Consider the following 24,806-nt stretch of genomic DNA (forward strand, 5'->3'; position numbering starts at 1 on the left):
TATCGTGACTAAATGGAGTTGTATTCTAGTTCCCTCTACAGGACTTAAAAATCGATATACTCATTCTACACAAAGTTGTTACTAGGAACACAATTTCTGTATTTGCTTAAGGGACTTAAAAAATATATATCACTTCCTAACATGTAATATGTACATCTCCTATTCACTATTTAGCTTTAGCAGCAGTCTGTCAAGTACTATACAGTCAACAAGCACCGAATTTGGAAGATTTAATTATTACCTATTTTAACAGAAGAACACATACAGTCTAAGTAATGTTGAAATTAATCATCCATAAACAAGGGCATAAATACACATGTGTATTTAATCCATAAGGATATATGAACCAATAAGCTCATCTATATGCCTGTATCACCATTAAATCAGCCCAACATGACAGAAAAAACGCCAACACTTTTATATTCTCAGCAAATATCACACTATCTTTTACCTAGTAAGTACTTAATTCATTAAATAAACAAATAAACTACATAAAATGTGAGAATTTATTATGTTACTTAACAAAACAATCAGATATTCCTGACTTACTCCCTCTCTATCCTCATGGCTTGGGCCTAATTTAAACCATTATTACTGACTGTCAAATCAATTCCTAGCCGCCCCCAGCGTTATCTTTTCAAAGCCAAGAGAAATCGTATCTTACTTGGCAGACCGTAATGGCTTCCTATCTTCTGCCATAATGCTCCCTAAATTTTTAGTGACACTTTGTGGTATGCACACCTGGGAAAGGTGCAGACTTACAGTGTGTGCCGGACTAGGCCAGCGGGAGCTCGGGATCCTCTTCCATGTTCTCCTCTACGCCTTCCTGTTCTTAGTTTCTAGAAAGCTAAAACTTCTATTTCCCAGATTCTTCCATAGCTAAAGTTCCAGATGAGATTAAGTTTCTACCAACTGGATGTGCTTGAGATTTGCAGGCAAAAGGGAGGCACAGACCATCTTTCTGTTGCTGTTTCTGCTGACAAGGGCATTCAAGGACACCTGAGTGGCAAGAGGTAGTTATGACAGCAGTGGGGACCAGACACAGCATTCCAAGTTCTTTTCTTTTTTTTTACATGAACTACTTAAATTTAATTAATCGATTCCATTTACAATAGCACCAAAAACCATAAGATACCTAGGAATTAACCTAACCAAAGAGATAAAGGATTCTATACTCTAGAAACTACAGAAATTTATGAAAGAAATGGTGGAAGAGACAAAGAGATGGAACAACATTCCATGTTCATGGACTGGAAGAACAAACATTGTTAAAATGTCTATGCTGCTCAGAGCAATCTACATTTTCAGTGCCATCCCTATCAAAACAGCACTGGCATTTTTCAGAGCAGGAACAAACAATCCTAAAATTTGTCTGGAACCAAAAAAGACCCCGAATAGCCAGGGGAATGTTGACAAAGAAAACCAAAGCTGGGGGCATCACAATGCCTGACTTCAAGCTATACTACAAAGCTATGATCATCAAACAGCATGGTGTTGGCACAAAAACAGACACACAGATCAATGGAACAGAATAGAGATCCCAGAAATGGACCCTCAACTCTATGGTCAACTAATCTTCAATAAAGCAGGAAAAAATATCCAGTGGAAAAAAGACAGTCTCTTCAGTAAATGGTGCTGGGAAAATTGGACAGCCACAAGCAGAAGAATGAAACTGGACCATTCTCTTACACCATACACAAAGATAAACTCGAAATGGATGAAAGACCTCAATGTGAGACAGGAATCCATCAAAATCCTAGAGGAGAACATAAGCAGTAACCTCTTCAACATCGGCCACAGCAACTTCTTTCAAGACATGTCTCCAAAGGCAAGGGAAACAAAAGCAAAAATTAACTTTTGGGACTTCATCAAGATAAAAAGCTTCTGCACAGCAAAGGAAACAGTCAACAAAACTAAGAGGCAACCCAAAGAATGGGAGAAGATATTTGTAAATGACATTACAGATAAAGGGCTTGTATCCAAGATCTATAAAGAACTTATCAAACTCAACACCCAAAAAACAAATAATCCAGTCAAGAAATGGGCAGAAGACATGAACAGACACTTCTCCAAAGAAGACATAAAAATGGCTAACAGACACATGAAAAAATGTTCAAGTTCACTTAACCATCAGGGAAATACAAATCAAAACCACAATGAGATACCACCTCACACCAGTTAGAATGGCAAAAATTAATAAGGCAGGAAACAACAAATGTTGGCGAGGATGTGGAGAAAGGGAACCCTCTTAAACTGTTGGTGGGAATGCAAGGTGGTACAGCCACTCTGGAAAACAGTATGGAGGTTCCACAAGACGTTAAAAATAGAGCTACCCTACGACCCACCAATTGCACTACTAGGTATTTACCCTAAAGATACAGATGTAGTGAAAAGAAGGGGCACATGCACCCCAATGTTTATAGCAGCAATATCCACAATAGCTAAACTGTAGAAGGAGCAGAGATGAATGGATAAAGAAGATACGGTTTGTATATACAAGGGAATATTACTCAGCCATCAGAAAAGATGAATACCTACCATCCACGTCGACATGAATGGAACTGGAGGGGATTATGCTAAGTGAAATAAGTCAAGCAAAGAAAGACAATTATCATATGGTTTCATTCATATGTGGAACATAACGAATAGCACAGGGGACCATAGGGGATGGGAGGGAAAACTGAAGGGGAAGAAATCAGAGAGGGAGATAAACCATGAGAGACTCTAGACTCCAGGAAACAAACTGAGGGTTAAAGAAGGGAGGGAGAGGGGAATAGGGTAGCCAGGTGATGGGTATTAAGTTGGGCATGTGTGGTGATGAGCACTGGGTATTATATGCAACTAATGAATCGTTGAACACTACATAAAAAACTAATGATGTACTATATGTTGGCTAACTGAACATAAAAAAAAAAAGAGCATTCCAAGTTCTATTCCTGAGATTCATGTGCTGAGAGGCAGTTGTATGGCAGTAATGGTAATTCTTGAAACTCAATAGTTCTAGCACCCTTCTCAGTATTTTGTAAACAGCTACATTCCTGAATTGAATTCCCTTGTGCTTAATACCTACACTGGTTTCTATTCCTGCACTAAACCCTTATTCACATACCAAGAAATGCACCAATCTGTAGCTTATCTAGATGATGGTCTACAATGACCAAAAAATACCCACTTGCAATATGTCTTGTTCAGATAATGTTATTCATTTAAAGATTTCAAGTTGGAAAAAGGTTGAGAATATAACTTTCTCATAATTATGTAAAAGACCTTTCATGAAGCAGACCTTTTCTACCCTTCTAAAATTATCCTCTCTGGACAACATACCTAGCCATGTTTAACTAGATACAGTGCCCTAAGCATGAGAGATTTCTTCATGGCTATGCATCTGAACATAATGGAAAGTCCCTTTGCCCTTTGTCAATGTAGGAAATTCCCACTAATTCCCACGGGCTCTTTTGTAATGCTTTACCTAAAATTCTCAAAACATGGTGATACATCCTTTTGCTGGTTAGTCTTCAAAATTTCATAAGAAAATTTCACTACATATTATATCACATTTTCCATCGCATTATAATTTGTCATTTCACCTCCCTTAGCCAGTTATAACTTCTATGTCTCCAGAATTTATCACAGTCTTTGTTTGCACCAGAATCTCAATCAATGTTTACCAAACGAATACACAAGAAAATAAAAAAGGTATCTGATATTCTTCTTAAATTAACTGTACCTGATATTGTCCTGTTATTAGAAGAAAACTTAAGTTTGTGATAATGAACATGGAAATGTATTAAAAATAACAGCAGAGTCAGCTGAAAGCAATTTATAAATCTGTTCAAAGGGTTTCCTATTTGTCATCTCACACCTTTTCTGATAAACTGTCATAGCTACTTTAAAAAAAAAAATCTTCATATCTGTAACCCAGCAGTACAAGGTAACAAATATTTTGAAAAATAAGTTTCAGAGATCTTTGAAGGTCATTTTACATTTGTATTGATTTACTGTTTTATTAGTTACATCTCAGTTTTTTTTTTAAAGATTTTATTTATTTGAGAGAGAGAGAGAATGAGAGATAGAGGGCACGAGAGGGAAGAGGGTCAGAGGAAGAAGCAGACTCCCTGCTGAGCAGGGAGCCTGATGTGGGACTCGATCCCAGGACTCCAGGATCATGACCTGAGCCGAAGGCAGTCGCTTAACCAACTGAGCCACCCAGGCACCCTACATCTCAGTTTTTATAAAACATTTAAGAACTTTTGAAAATATGTCCAAATAAATCATATTAACCTTTCTTGTGAAATGAGAACTTAACATCATCAATGACTATCAAAAAAAAAAAAAAAACCTGAGTATCAACTGAATATCGGTAAGTAAAACAGTGAATAACAAATAGGAAAACAGTATATATCAACTATATAGAAATAAAAACATCTGAAAAAACTGTCCCTGTTATTTGGGGGATTTCTTAAAGTTCTGTTTTTAATGATCTTACCTTGAGGAATGAAAATGCCAGAGTATTTTTATATAACAAATGTTATGATAAACAAAAGTTGCTGGTCTAATCAGCAACCTTTAACTATACCTTTTTTTTTGCATTTTTGTATTAGATTGTCTTTTATTGTACAGACAGGTATATTCTAAATATCTTCCAATCTATGCCTATGTCTTTTTAATTATTAGAGCTTCCCTCTCTCTTTAAATATATATCTATCTCACAATATATACAGTGAGATATATATACACAAATATGACATTATTTGTACATTTATACAAACTTACTATCTACAATGATTTTTCTTTTTTTTTTTTTAAGATTTTATTTATTTGACAGAGAGAGACACAGCCAGAGAAGGAACACAAGCAGGGGAGTGTGAGAAAGAGAAGCAGGCCTCCGAATGAGCTAATTTCTAAAAGGTTTATAATCATTTTTGATATCTAATATCTGATATCTAATAAAATAAGTCCCACCAGCTCACATTTCTGTTTCAAAATTATCTTGGTTATTCTGGGCCTTTCTTTTTTCCATATGGATTTTAGAATCAGCTTATTAAGTCCTATGAACAACCTGTTAAAATTCTGAGTGGGATAGTACTAAGTTTTATAAGGTTAATTTGGAAGGAAGTGACATTTTAAAACTTGAGTATTCCTTTCTATGAAGCTCTCCATTTGCTTAAGTCTTCTTTGATTCCTTCGATAGTTTTAATATTTTCCCCACATAGATCTTACATATTTTTGCTAGTGTTATTTCTAGGAACACTGTAAATTTGTTGTAAGATGTACTTTTTTCCTTCCATATACTTTCAAACTTTATGTAATTATGCTTTTGGTATATCTTTTATAAGTAGTTTAATATCTGTGTTTTGCTGTTTTTTAACCCAGTCAGAAATCTCAAAATTTTAGTCAGTGAATTTAGCATATTTACAATGATTTGGATTACTGAGAACTTATTTTTTCCATCTTGATTAACTCTTTTTTATAATTTTCTCTTTTCCTGATCTCTATTTTCTTCATTTCCTTTTTTTGTCCTCAAAGTTTTAGTATCATATTTTCTATCCTTCTAGTAAGTTACCCTTATACATTAAGACACATTAACTTCACAGCTCTCTAACAAGGTCTGAAAGAAGGATTATTTGGCGAAGAGAAGGAATGTTCAGATAATTATCGTATTTTCTGAGTTCTTTCACAGTTGACACTGTCAGAAAGTAATTTATAAAGGTATTTTTAATTCCATTATGTCAGGAGTTCTTCGAGCATTTGTTAGCCCTTTCAACCTAAAGATACTTTAGCTCCACAAATTTTTTTTTAAAGATTTTATTTATTTATTTGACAGAGACAGCAAAAGAGGGAACACAAGCAGGGGAAGTGGGAGAGGAAGAAGCAGGCTTCCCGCGGAGCAGGGAGCCTGATGCGGGGCTTGATCCCAGGACCCTGGGATCATGACCTGAGCTGAAGGCAGACGCTTAACAACTGAGCCACTCAGGTGCCCCACCACAAAATTTTCTTTATGCCTTCAATCACTACTTCTCCATGTTCTGTTTTCTCCTGTCTTCACCACCAGAAATCCCCGTAATTCTTAGGCTCAAATCTCCATCCTCTGCCTTCATCTTATCACTGCCATGCCCTAAAATATTTTAATTCTTAAACAAATTAAATGAGTTTTACCTTTAAATCAAGAGATTAAAAACAAAACAGTAGAAGAACAGAGATAAAAATCAGTAAGTTGGATATCAATAAAAGATAAAAATAAAATAAACCCACAAGCCACTTCATTTAAAAGACAAACACACAAACCTCTGACAAATCATATTAACCAAAATATGGTAAAAGAGAGAAAGGGGATATGAAGAGTATAAAAATGAATATAAGCACACAAGAATAAGATACAGCCTGTGATCTTAATGAAATTGATCATATTCTGAATCATAAATATTATAAATATTATTGAGTGTAATATTAACCATAAATATACTCAATTCATTGTAGGAAGGAAGCATGCCCTGATACCAAAATTGACAATACCAGGAAAAAAGTTATATTCTAATTTCACAAACAAAAGTAGAAGTCCTGGGACACCTGAGTGGCTTAGTCAGTTAAGTGTCTGCCTTCAGCTCAGGTCATGATCCCGGGGTCCTGGGATGGAGCCTAGTGTCAGGCTCCCTGCTCAGCGGGTAGTCTGCTTCTTCCTCCCCCCTCCGCCCCTTCCCCCCTCCAAACCCGCTTGTGTTCTCCCTCTCTCCCTCTCTATCACACGCGCATGAGTGCACACGTGCAATAAAATCTGTCAATGTTATTCAAAAATTTTCACAACCATATAAGAATCCTTAATGTTAGGAAATCTATTAATGCCACAGATCAATAGGAAAAAGGAGGTAAGAAATCACACAATTTTAAAAAGATGCTAAAAAGGCATTCAATTAAAATTTAACTTACATAATTGACAACCGACTCTGAGAGGAAAAAAAGTTCTATCTCAAACCAACATCCTGTATTATGCTTAACAGTAAAACCCTAGAAGAAATATTATTAAAATTATTACTAAGAAAAAGATACTTGCTATGGAAAATATCATTGAACACTTCTGTAAATTTTTGCTAATACAGTAAAGCAAGAAAAGGAAAATAAAACCTTCATCTTCAAAATCACTGCAAAATTATTACAGATGTAATTCTGCTGTACCTCCCAGGCATGCTCGTTCAGTAAAAATAAATCTATTGTTCAAAGTTCTTTATTCCCCATCTCACTTTTTTAAAATTTTTTTATTATTATGTTATGTTAATCACCATACATTACATCATTAGTTTTTCATGTACTGTTCCATGATTCATTGTTTGCGTATAACACCCAGTGCTCCATGCAGAATGTGCCCTCCTTAATACCCATCACCAGGCTAACCCATCCCCCCACCCCCCACCCCTCTAGAACCCTCAGTTTGCTTTTCAGAATCCTTAGTCTCGCATGGTTCATCTCCCCCTCCGATTTCCCCCCTTCATTCTTCCCCTCCTGCTATCTTTTTTTTTTTTAATATATAATGTATTATTTGTTGCAGAGGTACAGGTCTGTGATCCATCTCACTACTTTTACAAAAAAAAAAAACAAAAAAAAACAACACTTTAAAAACCTTGCTATGGGCCCAGGATCAAGTAGCACTCCAAAGATAATCAAACAACCTAACTAGTTTGGGATCTATTAGTGGGAGGAATAAAGATTATATATAGAATTAGCCTGGAGCAAATACTCTCATTTTTTTCTGTTTAAAGACTTTCCTTCTTAACCTATCTCCCAGGTAACCCACAAAGTCTGTGGAGCACCATGCCTTCTACAGAAAAAGAGATTCCCCTCTGTTTCTGCAAAGGCAATGAGGTAACAATCAATCCACAATTTTTTGAGCATTTACTAGATGTCAAGCATTGAGACTGCTGCTGGAAATAAAAAAAGAAAACATATACAGTTTACATTCTAATCTGTAAGACAGTCAAGGAACCAAGGCAATTACAATAAGCATGGTCTGTGCTATTTTAGGGAAAGAGCATCATACTATGGTATAATACAAAACAGGCACAAAACCCAGACTAGGGAATTTACAGAAAAACCTGTAAAAGAAATGACAAACACAAGTTAACCATGGAACAAGAATCTTAAGTGTGTTCGGAGCAGGGAGATCAGCTCATACAAACAGGCAGGAGAGAGGATCACTCATTTAAAAAAAGGAAGTCAGGGTGGCTAGCTTAGAATGCATAAAGAGAGGGAGAAGCATAGTGACATGAATTATGGTAATAAGTAGAGTCATATACCTTATAAGACCCTTTAGAGAATGTTAAGTATTTAAGAGTATCAACTTCATTTTGAAGGCAGTGAAATACAGTGGACACTGGTTGTTTACCTACCTAACATCCATTTCTCAGTCCACTCCTTCCTAACATTATTCAGATATTCATTAGAGCCCATATCTTCCTCAAGTTACCCATATACTTTAGGAGACACTTAAACCAAATTGAGTTCCAGAGGTGAGCCAAACCAACCAGGGTAATTCGATGCATTTGCTGCCATTTTAAGTCAGGTAATCCAAACCTAAAACCAATTAGATATATTCCATGTGTGAAGGTCAACTGATTTGGGATCTCAATTACACCTGCAAAACCCCTTCACAGCAGCACCCTGATTTAGAATTGACTGAATAATTAGAAGGTGTGTGTATACCAGGGGGAAACAGCTTGGGGACTATCTTAGAATCCTGCCTCTAATAGTCTGCCCGTAAGCATTTGAAGATTCACATCCCTCCCAAATGCAAAATACATTCACCTGACCCCAACATCTCTAAAGTCTCAACCAATTACAATATCAAGTCCAAAATCTCATTAAAATATCATCAACTCAAAAATCCCAAACTCATCTAAATTTCCTGTAGATGAGAGCCTTGACTGTAACTCATTAAGTATAGCTCTTGGGCACAATTCCACTCCATCTGTGGACCTATGAAACTAAAGAGACAAATTATCTGCCCCCAAGACTCCCAGCATTCAATGGTGGGACAAACACAGGATAACAGTTATGGAAAGTCCTGTTCAAAATGGGGAAAAGTGGAAGGTAAAAAGGAGTCACTGGTCCTTAACAGTTTTGAAATCAAGTTGGGCAAATGTTGGATTTTTCTTAATTAGGTTTCAAGGTCTGAGAATAATCCTCTGTAGCTCTCAGCTCCACCCTCTGCCTTTTTCATCCAGACAGTACTTGCCTGGAGCGGGCACTTTGATCAGCCCGATCCTGGCGGCAGCCTCCTTTATTCTGTACTGTCTTTCAGGCTGGCAATATTCTTCTGCACAATTTTCTCAAACTGCATCTTAAAGCACTCTAGAGGTTCTTTGGTTTGATTGAAAAGATCTGTGAAGCACACCCACGATCTCTTGTAAGAGTCCTTTGTGTAGCTGAATACTTTGACCTTTGGTCTTTAGGAGATTTTTAATAAAAAGTTGTTCAGCCACACCATGTTTTTCTCTAAGCCATACTGAGAAACAATTTTTTTACCAGCTGGATCAGGGTAGGAATTTCCTAAGTCATCAAGTCCTGGTTCTTTTAATAATTCTTCCCTCAATTCATTTCTTTCTTCTTGTATTTTATTATAAAGCAGCAAGAAAAAAAATCAGGTGGCACCTTCAACCCTTTCCTTGGAAATTTCCTCAGCTAAATATCCAAGTCAATCACTTACACATTATGCAGGAGACACTTCTGTTATGCTTCCCACCATCATATAACAAGGAACCACGTCCTCATTTCCAAAAACATGTTCCTCTCTCCTTCTAAGTCCTCACTGGCAGCAGTCTCCAAATCTAGAGCCCCACAGCCTACCCAAAGAAATTTAGACATTTCTATCATGTTCCTCAAATTTTCTGAACCTCTATTCACTGCCCAGTTCCAGAGCAATTTCCACATTCTTAAGTATTTGATACGGCAGCATCTCACTTCTAGGTACCAAAATCTGTATTAGGTTTTTTTTTTTTTGCTGTTTTAACAAATTACTACACACACACAAAAACCATTTATTCTTTGTTTCTATAGGTCAGAAGTCCAGGCACTGCATCATCAGAGCCTCTACTCAGTCTCACAAGGCTGAAATACAAACATTAGCCAGGATGCATTCCTGTGTCCCTTTCTGGAGGCTCTGGGAAGAATCTGCTCAGAAGCTCTTCCAGGTTGCTAGCAGAAATCAGTCTCATGTGGTTGTAGGACTCCATATCCTTTGCACTGAATCCCTCTCAGGCTCTGAACCTTTTGCCAGGAAGAGTCTAGTCCCAAAAGGCTCACTTGCTTCAATTAGGTTTACTGAGAATAATCACCCTATCCTAAGGTCAATTAACTGGAACCTCAATTACATCTACAAAATGCCATCACCTAGATTAGCGTTTGTATGGTAATGTGTGGACACCAGGGAGCAGAAATCTTGGAACCCATCTTAAAATTCAGCCTACCATACAACTATGTTTAGGAGTGGAACCGTTGGCTCATGGAATATGTGAATACTACAAAAAATTTTCTAAAGTGACTAACAACACTCCCACCAGCAGACTATGGGAAGTTCTAATTGTGTCACATCCAAGACAGTATTTTAGCCATTCTGACAGATGTGTAGTGATATCTGGTTGTAGTATCAGTTTGCATTTTCCTCATGACTGATTTTTGTCTTCCTTTAAAAGAAGTCAGTATACTTAAAAAAAAAAAAAAGTTGAAAGATTGGATTAGTTATTCTATCATGGGTTTTTAACTTAAACTTCTAAAATGGCATTGACCCATATTGTGTCATAGTTATTTATGTCTGGGCCTCTGGTGTAAGCTATTCAAATGTTTTACTCATCTTTGTTATCCTAAATACCTAGTATAATCCCTGGCACACAGAAGGCACCTAATGTTTGATGAACTGAACGTAATTTACCTTCTAAAATGTATTTTTTTCATTTCCAAATTTAAAGCACTGCTCCCACTCTATAGATTCCTCCTAGGCCAATCAATACTGTTACAGGAGCCAACCCTTTTTTAGCAGTCTAAGACACAATTTGTCTGAGCCAGTATTACATTATACAGTTAGATAAATAATATATGCCTTAACTCTACCTACCATTAATCTACCTAGCTTTCTTGCCCTAAACATAAAAAATAAATTGTTTTCATTCATTATTTTGTCTTTATTATTTTTCACATGCCTTAGGTCATTGTGCCTGTTAGGAGAGACAAATTACTCTTATATTCACCTTTGATTATGTATCCCCCTCCTGCCATATAATCTTTTTATACCTGAATACATTATAAGGACCTTGTGCAACCAGACCGGTCTCTTTGGATGCCTCTCCCAATTTCCTTGTTATTATGGATAATTTTATCCTAGGAAGTTATCCAACACTTCCTAACCATCTTTCCTTTTATAATCTCAAGGTCGTCAAATCACAATCATCTTCCTTCTGAACACTGACAGTTTTCTTCTTTCTTTTTAAATTTTTGTCTCAGGACCTGGTTCCCTAAAAACTACCAAGGTGACTCATCACATCCATAGAGTTCCAAAACAATTCTCTTTGTGGATTAGAATTAGATCCAGAAGAGTATGTCCTTCTTATCAGGCTGCCTAACAGCCTGTGCTCCATTCCATTTCTGTGTTCTAGTCCTGAATTTCATCACACAAAATCACTCTCATTTCTAATGCTTGTACACTTTCATTAAGCTGTTTTTGAGGAAAAATATTTTGCCGATATGATGCAATTACCACAAAAACTGTAATCTTAGGTCTCTAATTAGTTCCAATATTATGATTAATTTTTTTCTTGTTAAATATGTGCAGTGAGTTAATTCACAATCTTTGGAAGACCTGTATAGATTTTTTGAGAGCTGGTATCTAGCCAAATATTCTTTCACAACTTTGCCTGGTTCATGTGCATACCGAGCAAATTATAAGCCTCATAAATATGCAAAGCACAATATTTAGGTAATATTTTAATAAAGAGTATAATGGGATAAATTAGTTCTTGTTTCTACAATAATTTACTTTAGTTACTAAGAAAAATCTGATGTGGGGCGCCTGGGTGGCTCAGATGGTTAAGCCTCCAACTCTAGGTTTTGGCTCAGGTCCTAATTTCAGAGTCATGAGATTGAGCCCCACAGCATCTGGCTCTGCGCTCAGCGTTTGGTGGGGGGGGTCTACTTCTCTCCTTCTCTCTCCCCCCCACCCTATTCCTGCACGCTGGCACATTCTCTCTCCTTAAAAAATAAAAAGAAAATCTGATGCTACAGCAGCAGTCACTTCCTGAAATACCTTACAAGCACCAACTTTTCCACTACAATCATAGTATCTGAATGAATTACTCCATTTGTCAAATAGTTTTTTCTTAAGGACTTTGGACATTGATGCACCATTGATAACTGTTAGGAGGAACTTTTTGATTATTAGTGTATTCCATATGATATTGTATTCTCCTGACCATTAGTTTAGAATGCATGCATGCTTATTTTATTCTCTAAACCAATACATGCATCTATCATCAAATGAACAGATATAAATGTGTTAGAATAAAAGAAAAATATATCTTAAAAGAATGTATTAATTTCAATATTAAAGATTCAGCTATTCAGGTGTCTAACATATTTATACAGAAAAATTCTATTCTTTGAAATTTCACTTAGGGAAATTTTTCTTGCCCCAAGAAACTAAGTAACATTTATGTGAAAGTGTATTATGAACAAGAATTAAACAATTAAAGATATAATTATTAGATAATAGTAGTTTCTAAATAGGAAAGCCCAGGTATACAATTTAGTCCTCAGTCTTAAAATGCTCCATGTATTTTTACTTAAGAACTGTTATGCAAAAACTTAACATGGCTGAGAATACTAGTCATGGTAACAGGTGATGAAAAAAAGACTAGCAGATAGTTGTAGTTGCTTATAAATCCATGAATTCCTCCCAACTAAACTTTCTTTAAAGAAAAAAAACCTACAAAGCTAAATGGAACATACTCTGATAAAAAAAAAACAAAAAAAACTACCATACAGAATTTTCTTGTCAAATTCTCATTCTTCCACCAAAGCCAAAGAACCTCGCCTTTACATGTATAAAGCCATGTAGGGCCAATATCATTGGTTCTAATGATTTTCTAATGTCAATTAATTGTTTCTATAAAGACTGCCTAAGTAAAATCTCTGGTATAGCTAATGCAGATATTTCAAGTTACAATTATTACTTTAAGTAAATCCAATACCTTTATTTTTTTTTTAAGATTTATTTATTTGAGAGAGCAAGAATGAGAGAGAGAGAGTACATGAGAGGGGAGAAGGTCAGAGGGAGAAGCAGGCTCCTCACCGAGCAGGGAGCCTGATGTGGGACTCGATCCCGGGACGCCGGGATCATGACCTGAGCCGAAGGCAGTCGCTTAACCAACTGAGCCACCCAGGCACCCAGTAAATCCAATACGTTTAAAAACAAAAACTATACAGGTGATTTCTAAGGCACTGTTCTAAGTGCTTTATACATATTATTTATTTTATATATATTAACTTTATAATATGCATCTTAGGGCTTTCATGAGATAATAATCCATTTTACAGATAACAAAACTGATATAGTTAATAGGTGATGGGGCTATGCACTAAGATTGAACATAGGCAATTTGGCCCAGAGTCTGAACTCTTAACCACTATGGTACATTGCTTTTCAAGATTTTCAAGAGAAAATCATATCTCAAGCTAAGTGATCAATTATAGTAAGAACAAAACTTGACAATTAGTACAAAATGGCTGCTAACCAAGAAGAAGATTTATAAGTTTATGTTATTCCCCAACTCAAATTCATTCTACAGAAACTGAGATACGATCTATTTAGTATGAACAAATGTCATTTTATTGGGCATCTGGGAAGTTAAGCTTGTCTTAACTTTGACCAAGATCCTAATGGCAAGGCCCAAGTCTGCCTTGTTTACAAATGCATGCTCAGCAGCTAGCATTAAGTTGGCACAAAATAAGCACTCTATAAATACCTATAGAATAAATGGGGATAACAATGGAATATTATGAAGCCATCAAAAGGAATGAAATCTTGCCATTTGCAATGACATGGATGGAACTGGAGAGTATTATGCTGAGTGAAATAAGTCAATCAGAGAAAGACATGTATCATATGATCTCATTGATATGAGGAATTCTTAATCTCAGGAAACAAACTGAGGGTTGCTGGAGTGGTGGGGAGTGGGAGGGATGGGGTGGCTGGGTGATAGACATTGGGGAGGGTATGTGCTATGGTGAGCGCTGTGAATTGTGCAAGACTGTTGAATCACAGACCTGTACCTCTGAAACAAATAATACATTATATGTTTTAAAAAAAAAAAAAGAAGAAGAAGAAGATAGCAGGGAGGGAAAAATGAAGGGGGGAATAAAAAATAAATAAAAAATAAATGGGGATAAGAGAAAGCTGTTTTAACATTTAACAGAAAGCTGTTAAAACATATGTTTTAACATATGAGAAAAAAGAAATGATAAAGATTACATATATCACAGAGGAAAATTTTCCACAAATTAGAAAACCAAACACACAAAACAGTGAAGTAACATACCCAATTTCATATAGTTAAACCAAGATGTGAAACTTCCAATTTCCACATTTTTTTAAATCCCATAAAAGTGAAATTCTATCAAAATATCCATATTATATAGTTGTATAAGATGTGAATGTACTCAACATTACTGAACTGTACATTTAAAAATGGTTGTGATAGAAAATTTTAGGTTCTGTGTATCGTAGCACAATTTTTAAGTCAAAACTAGAAAAAAATCCACATTATGAAAAAATACAATTTAAATCACTACAGTTTCTATTTATAAATTTCTACTATACTAAGAAAATTTACTTATAAAAATAAGACAATATTGTAAAACTTGTTTATATTACTTAACAACTGTTCAAAATGTAATGAAATAGCTACTTAAAAACTTTTGTATTTTTCTTACCTTTCCTAGTTTCAGAAGTAAAAATGAAAATAGCATAAAAATGAAATGGAGTAATTCAACTTGTTAAGTTAGCTCAAACCCACTGTGAAATAAGGGGAAAACTACTAGGTTATTAGTTATTGTATTCTGTCAACAATAATAAGCATCGTGATAGTCATTACAAATAGTCACAAGATTTCCCGCTTTTCTGCTTCTTGGTTAGATGAGTGAAATTAGAGATGACCATGTGACTTGTTCCCATAGCCCATGAAATGAGAGTGTGAGAGATATGTATCATATCCAGGCAGAAACTTTAAGAGCCAACGCATGCTTCACCATATTCTCTTTCTCTCTACTACAGTGACAAGCAATATTGTAATGACTGGCTGTTTCCTCAGCCAGGTTCTGGAATAATGATAGTGAAAAGGAACAAACCCACAAAGGACATATAGTATAAGGAAAAAATAAACTATTGCTGTATTAAGTCATTAAGATTATAGCATAACCCAAACTATCCTGACTGACACAAATATAAAAACTGAACGTAAAGCAGTTCTATAAAGAAAGGGATGGATTCCTACAAATGAGGGAGATGGAAGGATTGGCAGGGAATGATAGGATTTTGTCCCTTCTCCTGCCTACGGATAGTTGCTCTAACAGAAGGTTTCCACCAGGGTGCAGATTACAGTCCTGAATGACACAGAGTTCAGGCTGAGGGGCAGAGTATATCTTGCCACCATGCGCAGTTCCTAGAGCTGGAGGAAGCCCCTACTGTGCCCTCCTCTTCCCACATGTAGTCAGATGCTGAGGAAAACAAGGCTCCTCCCAAGTGCTAAGAAATCTGAACTTTAGTCTTGAGAGAATATAAGTAGGACCATCCACAAGACACCAGGCCCATTCCTTAGCATTTCAGGTCCAATGGCTGGCATACAAGTTTGTAGCTAGCTTAGAGGATTTCATCCTGAGGAGATACTCAAGGAAGAAGTATCATGCTACAGTTCCTTCTTTACTGTTAACCTGAATAATGGTCAAGGGGAAGCTGAACTTCGAATGGGACCAACTAGTTTCTACTGATCAGCTGGGTAAACTCTATTACAAGACTGAAAACTGGGAACTCTATCAGCTTATTTCATTTGTAACTTTTAGGACCTTGCATACAATTGTGCAGAATGTGCTCTGCATAATAGCACCTGACCAAGGAGGGGAATGGTGGACTCTGAGGCGGCATTCACCAAGAAAGGCTCTGTTTTTTTGTACTTCACACAAAGATGCCTTCTGTTTGTCGGCACCTTATAGACGAACTCACCGTTCCTTACCCATTTTTACCAGAATTTCTTGGAGACCATCCTTAGAGGTACTATTGAGGAGACTTACCTCATACCTGACAATCATGCGACCCTGACTATTCTGGGACTCCTTGAGCTTTAATCCTTTCTCCATGAAGATATACCATAATAACCTATAGTGTATGTTTGTGAATCTGGACCACATACTACTACATTCCTCTGTCCCAGTGAGAAATATGGACAGGCCACTGGCAAATGAGGTATCAGAAGTATTCTTCTGCTGGAATTCTATATCCTGACAGAATCCTTCTAGTGGGTGGTAGAGAGTAAGAGAAATTCTACAGCACTACACGGACCAAATGATATCATTTTGATGTGCTAGAGCCCAGAGTTTCTAACTTTGAAACTGCTGACTATTTTGGACCAGATAAATTCTTTATTATGGAGAACTGACTGCCTTGTCATTGCAACATACTTGGCAGCATCCCTGGCCTTTATCAACTAGAAGCCAGTAGCACTGCTCAGTCCACCCTCCTCCAACTGTGACCAAAAAAAATGTCTCTAGACATTGTCCAATGCCCTCTGGATGGTAAAATCACACCAGGATGACAACTACTCTGCTAGACCCATACTTTCATTTCCAGGAGATGGTGTGAGACTGACAAGATGTGTTCTGGGACTAAGATGCCCATCGCTATCTCCACCTGCTTGGTGGCATCTGAAGTTGATGTAGACCTCCCCCCTAAGATCCAGCTGGCAAGTTGACTAAGGAACTCTGCCCGGCAAATTGAGGCCGGCCCTATTCTGAGCAGGTAGAAAAGAACTGAACCTTAACGTTCTGCTTGCCTTTTCTCCCCTATGTCAACCCTCCCTCCTACCATTAACTCCTCCTTCACTTCTGTCCCTCTCCCAGAAGCAGCAGAACCATGATTCCAACTTATTTAGAAAATCTATCTTCCCAGGCAAGATGTAGCCCAATAGCAAACTCTGCTACTGCCCCACTGCCAACTCTGGTCTCTGTCTACCATAAAATGTAGACAGGTCTTGGTGTTGGCTAAAGAAGTCTGAACTGCTATGTTCTCAGCAGCCTTTTTAAAAGCTTGCCTATTTTGGAGGGCCACTGTGGGCAAAAACCCAGACTTACAAACTGACCTATTTATATAACCTGAACAGATCAACATGTATCAAAGGAGGAATGGTCTGATCCCTGGATATGCTTTGGGCAGTCTGATGTCTGACTTTCACTGAAGATGGGTCCTAAAGACACTAACCCTACTGCATTTAGATACTATATAGATGCAGATTTCTTAACTGCACATACACATATATACTTACATCTGCTCATGCTTACGAGTACACATACACACACACATATATAAATGTTCATATATACAACAAAAAATAGATTTCATAAGCAAGGCCTATATTTCTTGCTCATATTTCATGCCAAAGTAAGTTCCATATGAATTAAAGATTAAGCATAAAAATAAAAGAAAAAATAAAGATTAAGCATAAAAAAATGCAATTTTAAGAGCACTGTAAGAAAATATGGAAGAATGTTTAATAAAACTAGAGTGAAAAAGGTCTTTCCAATATACAATGGAATATTACTCGGACATAAAAAAGAATAAAATCTTGCCACTTGCAACAACGTGGATGGATCTAGAAAGTGCAACGCTAAGTGAAATAAGTCAGAGAAAAACAAATGCCATATGATTTCACTTATATGTGGAGTTTAAGAAACAAAACAAATGAAAAATGAAAAAAAGACAAAAAAACAGACTCTTAACTATAGAGAACAAACTCCTGGTTACCAGAGGGAAGTAGATGGGGGGATGGGTAGAACAGGTGAAGAGGTTTAAGAGTACACTTATAGTGATGAGCACCGAGTAATACAAAGAATTGTTGAATCACTATACTGTACACCTAAAACTAATGTAACACTGTATGCTAATTATACTGGAATTAAAAAAGAAAAAAAGGTCTTTCCAATCAAAGTACAAAACTCACAGTCATATAAGAGATTTCTATGACCAACTGTTGTACTTCTACAAATTTATCTCAGAGATATACTTGTATAAATGGATGAAGTGATATATGTATCATACTATCACAACCGAACAAAATGAACAGCACACCAAAAAGGGTATAAATGTCCACTGATGAAGACTGACTAAATTATGGTACTTCCACATAATAGAATATCATGTGGTTATGAAAATAACTATGGAAAACTGGCTTGTGCCAACATGAAACAATCTATCAAATATATTGTTGACTGAACATAAATTATAGGAAAAATACGTAATGCTTTCCCTTTTATGCAAAAAAAAAAAAGAAGAGCTATCTAGAAAGATTTCTGCGTATATGCACAAAATATTTCTAGAAGGACACAAAAGAAATTTATGTGGTTGCCTCTGGAGAGGAAAATGGGTCTGGAAAGGAAGGAATCTTGCTTTTTATTATCTATCCCTTGAAGTTCTTGAATTATTTTTTAGATTGTGCATAAAGTCTATCACAAAAAAATAAAATCAAAGAATAAAATTCAAAGAAAATATTTCAAAAAAGAATAGCAAATACCTTATATATATATATAGGATAACAGAAAACTCTTACCTTTCTCTGCAAAATTTAAGTGAATGTAGTATGGCAGGTCTCTTTTGACGTAAATTCCATAAATGTAAGGTGTCATCAGCCAAGGCACTCACAAGAGCTCCCTTAAAAATAAAGTGTAAAATATTTTATATAGAATACATCTTAGAAACATTAAAGCTACTAAAGAGCTGCCAAAAAAATCTTCCCAAATTTCAAAACTTTCAGCCAATAGATTTAGTTTTGAGAAACATTTGTCTCACCCAAATTCTAAATAGCAGATGTTATACAGTGTGTCATATGTAAAAACTGTTTTCACTTCTTCAATTTAAAGTATAATTTAGTATCTTATAAACTACAAATATACTAAGATCTAGTTGGATATTATGGTTGATAGCTATGTAAAATTAGAGGTCAGACTATAAGTTACTTGATCACTATTGTATATCTTCTTGACCGAAAGAAAAATATAATATGAAGTAGCTTTCCCATTTTATTTGGCTTAAGAAAAATTCTTCGGAATGTACTATGTATGCCTAGATCATAATTCTACTACTAGAATGATACAGAAAATAAAGATAGCATTCAGCACACCATAACTTCAACTTCCAAAGGGTTGACCAATCAACTAATTTAGAAAGTTAGAACATCTGATACTACTAAATACTATTAAGTATGGAGAAGCATCTCTGGCCCTATATGAGAATCACACAGGAGGCTCAATCTCACCCCTGACCTCACAAACCAGAATTTTCAGAGCAAGGACGTACACAGGTATATTTTTAAAAATCTTTAGAGGTGATTCTTGTATGTGAACAGGATTAAGAATCTCTAGACTAAGGCTGATTTATTAAGACATGTGCATGTGTTTCCTCAAAGGAATCAGATACTTTTCGTCTATACTGAGAGAGTAAGATAAAAAATACAACATGAAAAATTTATGTTAATTTCAAAAAAGGATTTGCAGTTCTATCCATCTAGGTTATTATGAGAAATCTTAAAATCTCCTTCCTTTAAACTAAGTTTCTCATTTATCAAAGAGAATTAAAATAGCTCTGAAAGTTTACATTAAATGATCTCTCCAAGTCCTTTCCACCTTCGAAATCTATGAGGGCTTCTCTATGGTGTAATTCGTACTGCTACAACCTGATTATCGGAGAGCAGAAATAAAGTCCATATGCTTTCACTAGAAAACATCCTCTTATCTGTATTATTTTGAAGCAGAGAAACTCAAAAGATTCAGAGTATCAAAGATTTGTACTCTTCATTATTTCCACCACAGTCAACTTCTTTCTCAAGATGTGCACACCATCGTGAAATCTCAAGGAAGAAGAGATGCAGGGCCAAAATGGCAATAATAGCTCACCACCTCCTAGCGTGGCTCCTTTACCTACATATGGCCCACTAAATATAAAAGCAAATAGCTACTCCCAATTGTCAGATTTCTGTAGCATCCCCAATTAAATATTCATATTTTGCTAAGCATTCTTTAAAACAGCAACATCATTTTTAAGTACTCAAAATGTAACATTTAAGCATGTAAAATAAAAGTCATATCCAAGAACTCTATGATGAATCCTATTGAAAAGAAACCTGTATGACAACATAAATTACTTAAGATTTCTAAAATTTAGGTGTATAGGTAATCAATTTGCAATGTTATTTACACTGGTTCATGTACTGCTTTAAGAAATAATCTTAACGCAAGTATAAAGATGGAGAATAGGTTAGTGGCTGCCAGGGATTAGGGACTGAGAGCAGGAGGGGGCCCAGTTATAAAGGGGGAGCCTTAGCGAAGTCCTTTATGATGATGAAACTGATCTGTATCTTGTTCATAGTGGTCATTACACAAATCTATATGTGTCATAAAAATGCACAAAACTAGACACCCACACTGACACAGGAGTTCATGGTGATGAAATCTAGATAAGGTCTGTAGTCTAACAGTAGTATATGGATGTCATTTTCCTGGTTAATATTAAACTATTGTTATACATAATGTTACCATTAGGGGAAGATGGGGGAAGTACACAGAGAACCTCTCTATTTTGAACCTAACTGCCAGCAGAATTATTTCATAACAAAATTAAAAAAAAATTGGAAAAATAATCTTGAGTCCTCATAAATAGGTTCAACAACTTTCTATATTGTGATTTCTTTTGAATTTTAACATTTTACAATGCCTACTATACAGTTCTACACAGAATACTGCAGTTTTTAAAAAACACTTCTGACCTTGAAAAACCTACACAATTGTATATTAATCTTCTGATAAAAACATTTTACAAAAGGTCAGAGGTATCTAGCGTTTTTTTTTTTCCCTTTCATATACATTTAAGAATTTATTACATGGAACCTAAGGACCTGAGGGCAAAAAGAATGTCCACAGACTATCACCACAACTAAAGATAGCAGAGCCTTTTCTGGAGTAATTCCTTTCTTCTAATGACCAGCTTTTCCCGCTCGTCACTGCATATAGTAAATAACTATTCTCAGAGCTGCTCATATTTTAAATTGTTTAACTTTTTATTTTCCTTTCTTTTTTTTAAATTCTAATTAGTTAACATAGTGTTATACTAGTTTCAGGTGTACAATATAGTGACTCAACAATTCCTTACAAAGCCCAGTGCTCATCACAAGTGTGTTCCTTAATCCCTACCACTTGTTTAACCCATTCTCCCACCTCCCCTCTGGTAACCATCAGATTGTTCTCTATAGTTAAGACTCTGTTTCTTGGTTTTCCTCTCTTTTTTTTTCCGCTTTGTTTCTTAAATACCACATGAGTGAAATATGGTATTTGTCTTTCTATGACTGATTTATTTTGCTTAGCATTATACTGTCTTGCTCCATGTCATTGCAAATGCTCATACTTTTTAAAAACCTGCAAGCATGTCATCTACCCTGCTGATAAAATAATATTTGTTTCCTGAGCTCCTTCCTAACTTTATACTCTATCAAAAAGAAAGACATCATCAATTATTTCAACCAGTAAGTGACACAACAAGAATTCTGGACAATAACCAGTCTTCTTTTCTAATGGAATTTTGTTTACTGGTTGTATTTCAAACAAGTCACAGAGAAGTATATTTTGTTATTTATAATAAACTCAATCTCTAAAAAAAAAATTAATATAGATTTTAGTGTTACATAACTTTCAGTATCCAAGAAATAAAATTTAAATGCAGCACTTTGTACCATAAAGATTTACCTTACACCATTCTATTTGCAACACTGTTTTGAGAAACATCTTGCATTATTTCTGTAACTTCCCAGGAAGATGCCTCAGTGAACTGCTATTGGCTCTGACCTATAAGAAATTTACTTTTGTTCAAATATTAAATATGAATGCATGCAAGAAATCTGAAAGACCAGATGTGGCCCTATTTCATATATAAATAGGACAGATTAAAGCAATTCACTAACCTCATTAATCAGGAACTGAAGTTGGATTACTGCAGCTCCACTGTCATGTTGGCAGTAACATTCTACTCCTGGACGACCAAAGCTGTCATTAATTTCATTAAGGAGTCTACGGTATGTGTGGGCTTTTTATAGCAATTGTTAAGTTACATAACAGACTAATATTCCAATGACCTGATATTCAATACAGGCTATTTATTGAGATTAAGATTCAGAGTTACATTTATTACACATCAATCAGATCAGCTAGCTTCTGCTGATAATCGGAAGTCTGAGAGATTATAGGTCTAAAAGAAATAACTGTTCCTTCTAGAAAATAAACTATCCAAAACAGCAATATACAGAACATAAACTAGGTTTAATACACTTTACTCTGGCCCAGGTTTTTTTCTTTCACTTAAAATAAAAAGAGAAAAGGTAGTTGATCTGCAGAGCATCCAATTTTGACCAAGGAAGCAAACAAATCTGAAAAGCAGAGACATGTCATTTTGGAATAATGCTTTTGGAACCAATCTTTTTACTAGCATTTTTCATTCCTATAGTGTTATTTTTCAATAGCGTAAGTTAATATAATGAAAAACCATATGACTATGTTTGTAATTATAGCATGATGTTATATTACCAACGAATGTATCGATCTTTTACAAGAGACGTGAATTCAAAATACGCAAATTTACACTAATTTGTACATGATAACCATAAACACACAACATTCTCTGTTAGGCATTATATTAAACATGTTATATATATTAACTCATTTAATTCCCATAATTTATGAAGAATATATAATTTCCCCTCCCCCCATAAACAGATAAGGAAACTGAAGCACAGAGATATCAAGCAACTTATAAGTCACGTAACTAGAAAGCAGCAGAGATGAGATTTGAATAAGCATTCTCGCTCCAGAATCTATACTCTTAATAAGGTATGCTAAATAAACAACAAAACAAAAAACCCACTTATACAATTTACTAAGTGCCAGGCACTGTTACATGCTTTCATCTTCATAAACTTGAAATAAGAAATTAGCTATTTTAACATGTTACTATACTAATCTACTTTTCACTAGTTAACAAATATTAATTGAAAATAAAAAGCTATATCTAAAATGTGATCGATAATGTGATTATAGCCTTCTTTATATAAATTCATATTCAGGTGTATAGACTATTTCTATATTCTTTTAATACATGTCCTAAGGTTCTTCTTAAGAAAAAATAATCACACTAAAGTTTAAATTCCTATTTTCTATACACTTTTTCCTTCTGATTTCTAAAAGTTTTTCTAGGTGATATTTATCTTCCATGATTTTTTTCATTTTATTGCCAGCAATTAATTCTTCTATTATTTCAAAGACTAATCGTGCACGTTTAGCCTATAGTACCTTACTCTGTAAACATCTCAAACTTTTATCATAATCATCATCATATTAGTAGTACTAGTTTTACACCAATTACCCAAATGCACCTAAAGGAAGCTAGATTTCAGATTGTTACTATCGGCATTTGGTAGTGCCAAATCACACCTGGTTGGCCAAAGAAATACCTACATCCATTTCTTTTGTCAGGATGACTTTTTAGCTAGTAAAGGGAGTCTAATTCTAATCTTTCCAGCTAAATTATTCTTTCTGGGACCAATTAGCATATTCTATAATTCTCATTTTTACATGAAGCAAAACTTCTCATCTAACCAGATCAGTAAAACTAAGTTAATAAAATATGTGAGCTATTATGAAGAATCATAAAAATTCTACTTACCTTTTTTTCAGAAATCATAATTTTGCTAATCTTGTGATATTATCTTCTTTAAGTACGGCTCTATTAACTAGATTCAGAACTGTTTTTCTTAAAACATAGCCATGGTGCCCCTGGGTAGCTAATTGGTTGAGCATCTGACTCACGGTTTTGGCACAGGTCCTGATCTCATGGGTCATGGGATCCAGCCCCACAACAGGTGCACTCAGTAGGAAGTCTGCTTGAGGATTCCCTCCATTTGCCCCTCCCCCCACATGCATGTTCATGTGCCCATCTGCTCTTTTTATAAAATAAATCTTTAAAAATTAATTAATTAATAAAAACATAGCCATAACTATCCAGGTATAAGATCTGTAGTTTATTTTTATTTTTATTTAAAACATTTTATTTGAGAGACAGCATAGGAGCCCATGAACAGGGGGAGGGGCAGATGGAGAGGGAGAAGTAGGCCCCCTGCTGACCAGGGACCCCCAATGCGGGACTTGATCCCAGGACCCTGGGATCATGACCTGAGCCGAAGGCAGACGCTTAACCAACTGAGCCACCCAGGCATTCAACTAGTTTAATTTTTTAAATGGAACTTTAAAGATAATTGGCAATGCATTCTAAATGCAGCATTCACATACAATCTTACTATTTCTTTTCTGATCATTTACTGTTATCCACACAACATCAAAAATTTTAAGTGACTGACTTCATGAAGTCTTCCCAAACTATTCATCCTGCATTTTTTATGTATTTTTAAAAACCCCTCTATTTTGCATTCACATTATATATTCTTAAAGTAAACTAATTACTATATTATAGT

The 24,806-nt window shown here is 35.5% G+C and overlaps 1 protein-coding gene across 5 annotated transcripts in view; it reads right to left on the reverse strand.

Moving 5' to 3' along the window:
- Nucleotides 1-24,806, reverse strand: part of STXBP5 (syntaxin binding protein 5) — a 174,520-nt gene that overhangs the window by 127,325 nt on the left and 22,389 nt on the right. For all 5 annotated transcript variants that reach the window (XM_088023848.1, XM_088023846.1, XM_028103208.2 and 2 more), the window contains exons 3-4: nt 22,248-22,329; nt 18,849-18,949 (exon numbers count right to left, since the gene is read on the reverse strand). In XM_088023848.1, coding sequence (XP_087879974.1) covers nt 18,849-18,949; nt 22,248-22,329 — 183 coding nt within the window. The remainder of the gene's footprint in view (nt 1-18,848; nt 18,950-22,247; nt 22,330-24,806) is intronic.

The sequence above is a fragment of the Eumetopias jubatus genome, unplaced genomic scaffold, assembly GCF_037043125.1.
Source record: "Eumetopias jubatus isolate StellerSeaLion01/CBP00866 unplaced genomic scaffold, mEumJub1_p1.0 scaffold_6, whole genome shotgun sequence".
In the NCBI taxonomy this organism is placed as follows: Eukaryota; Metazoa; Chordata; class Mammalia; order Carnivora; family Otariidae; genus Eumetopias; species Eumetopias jubatus.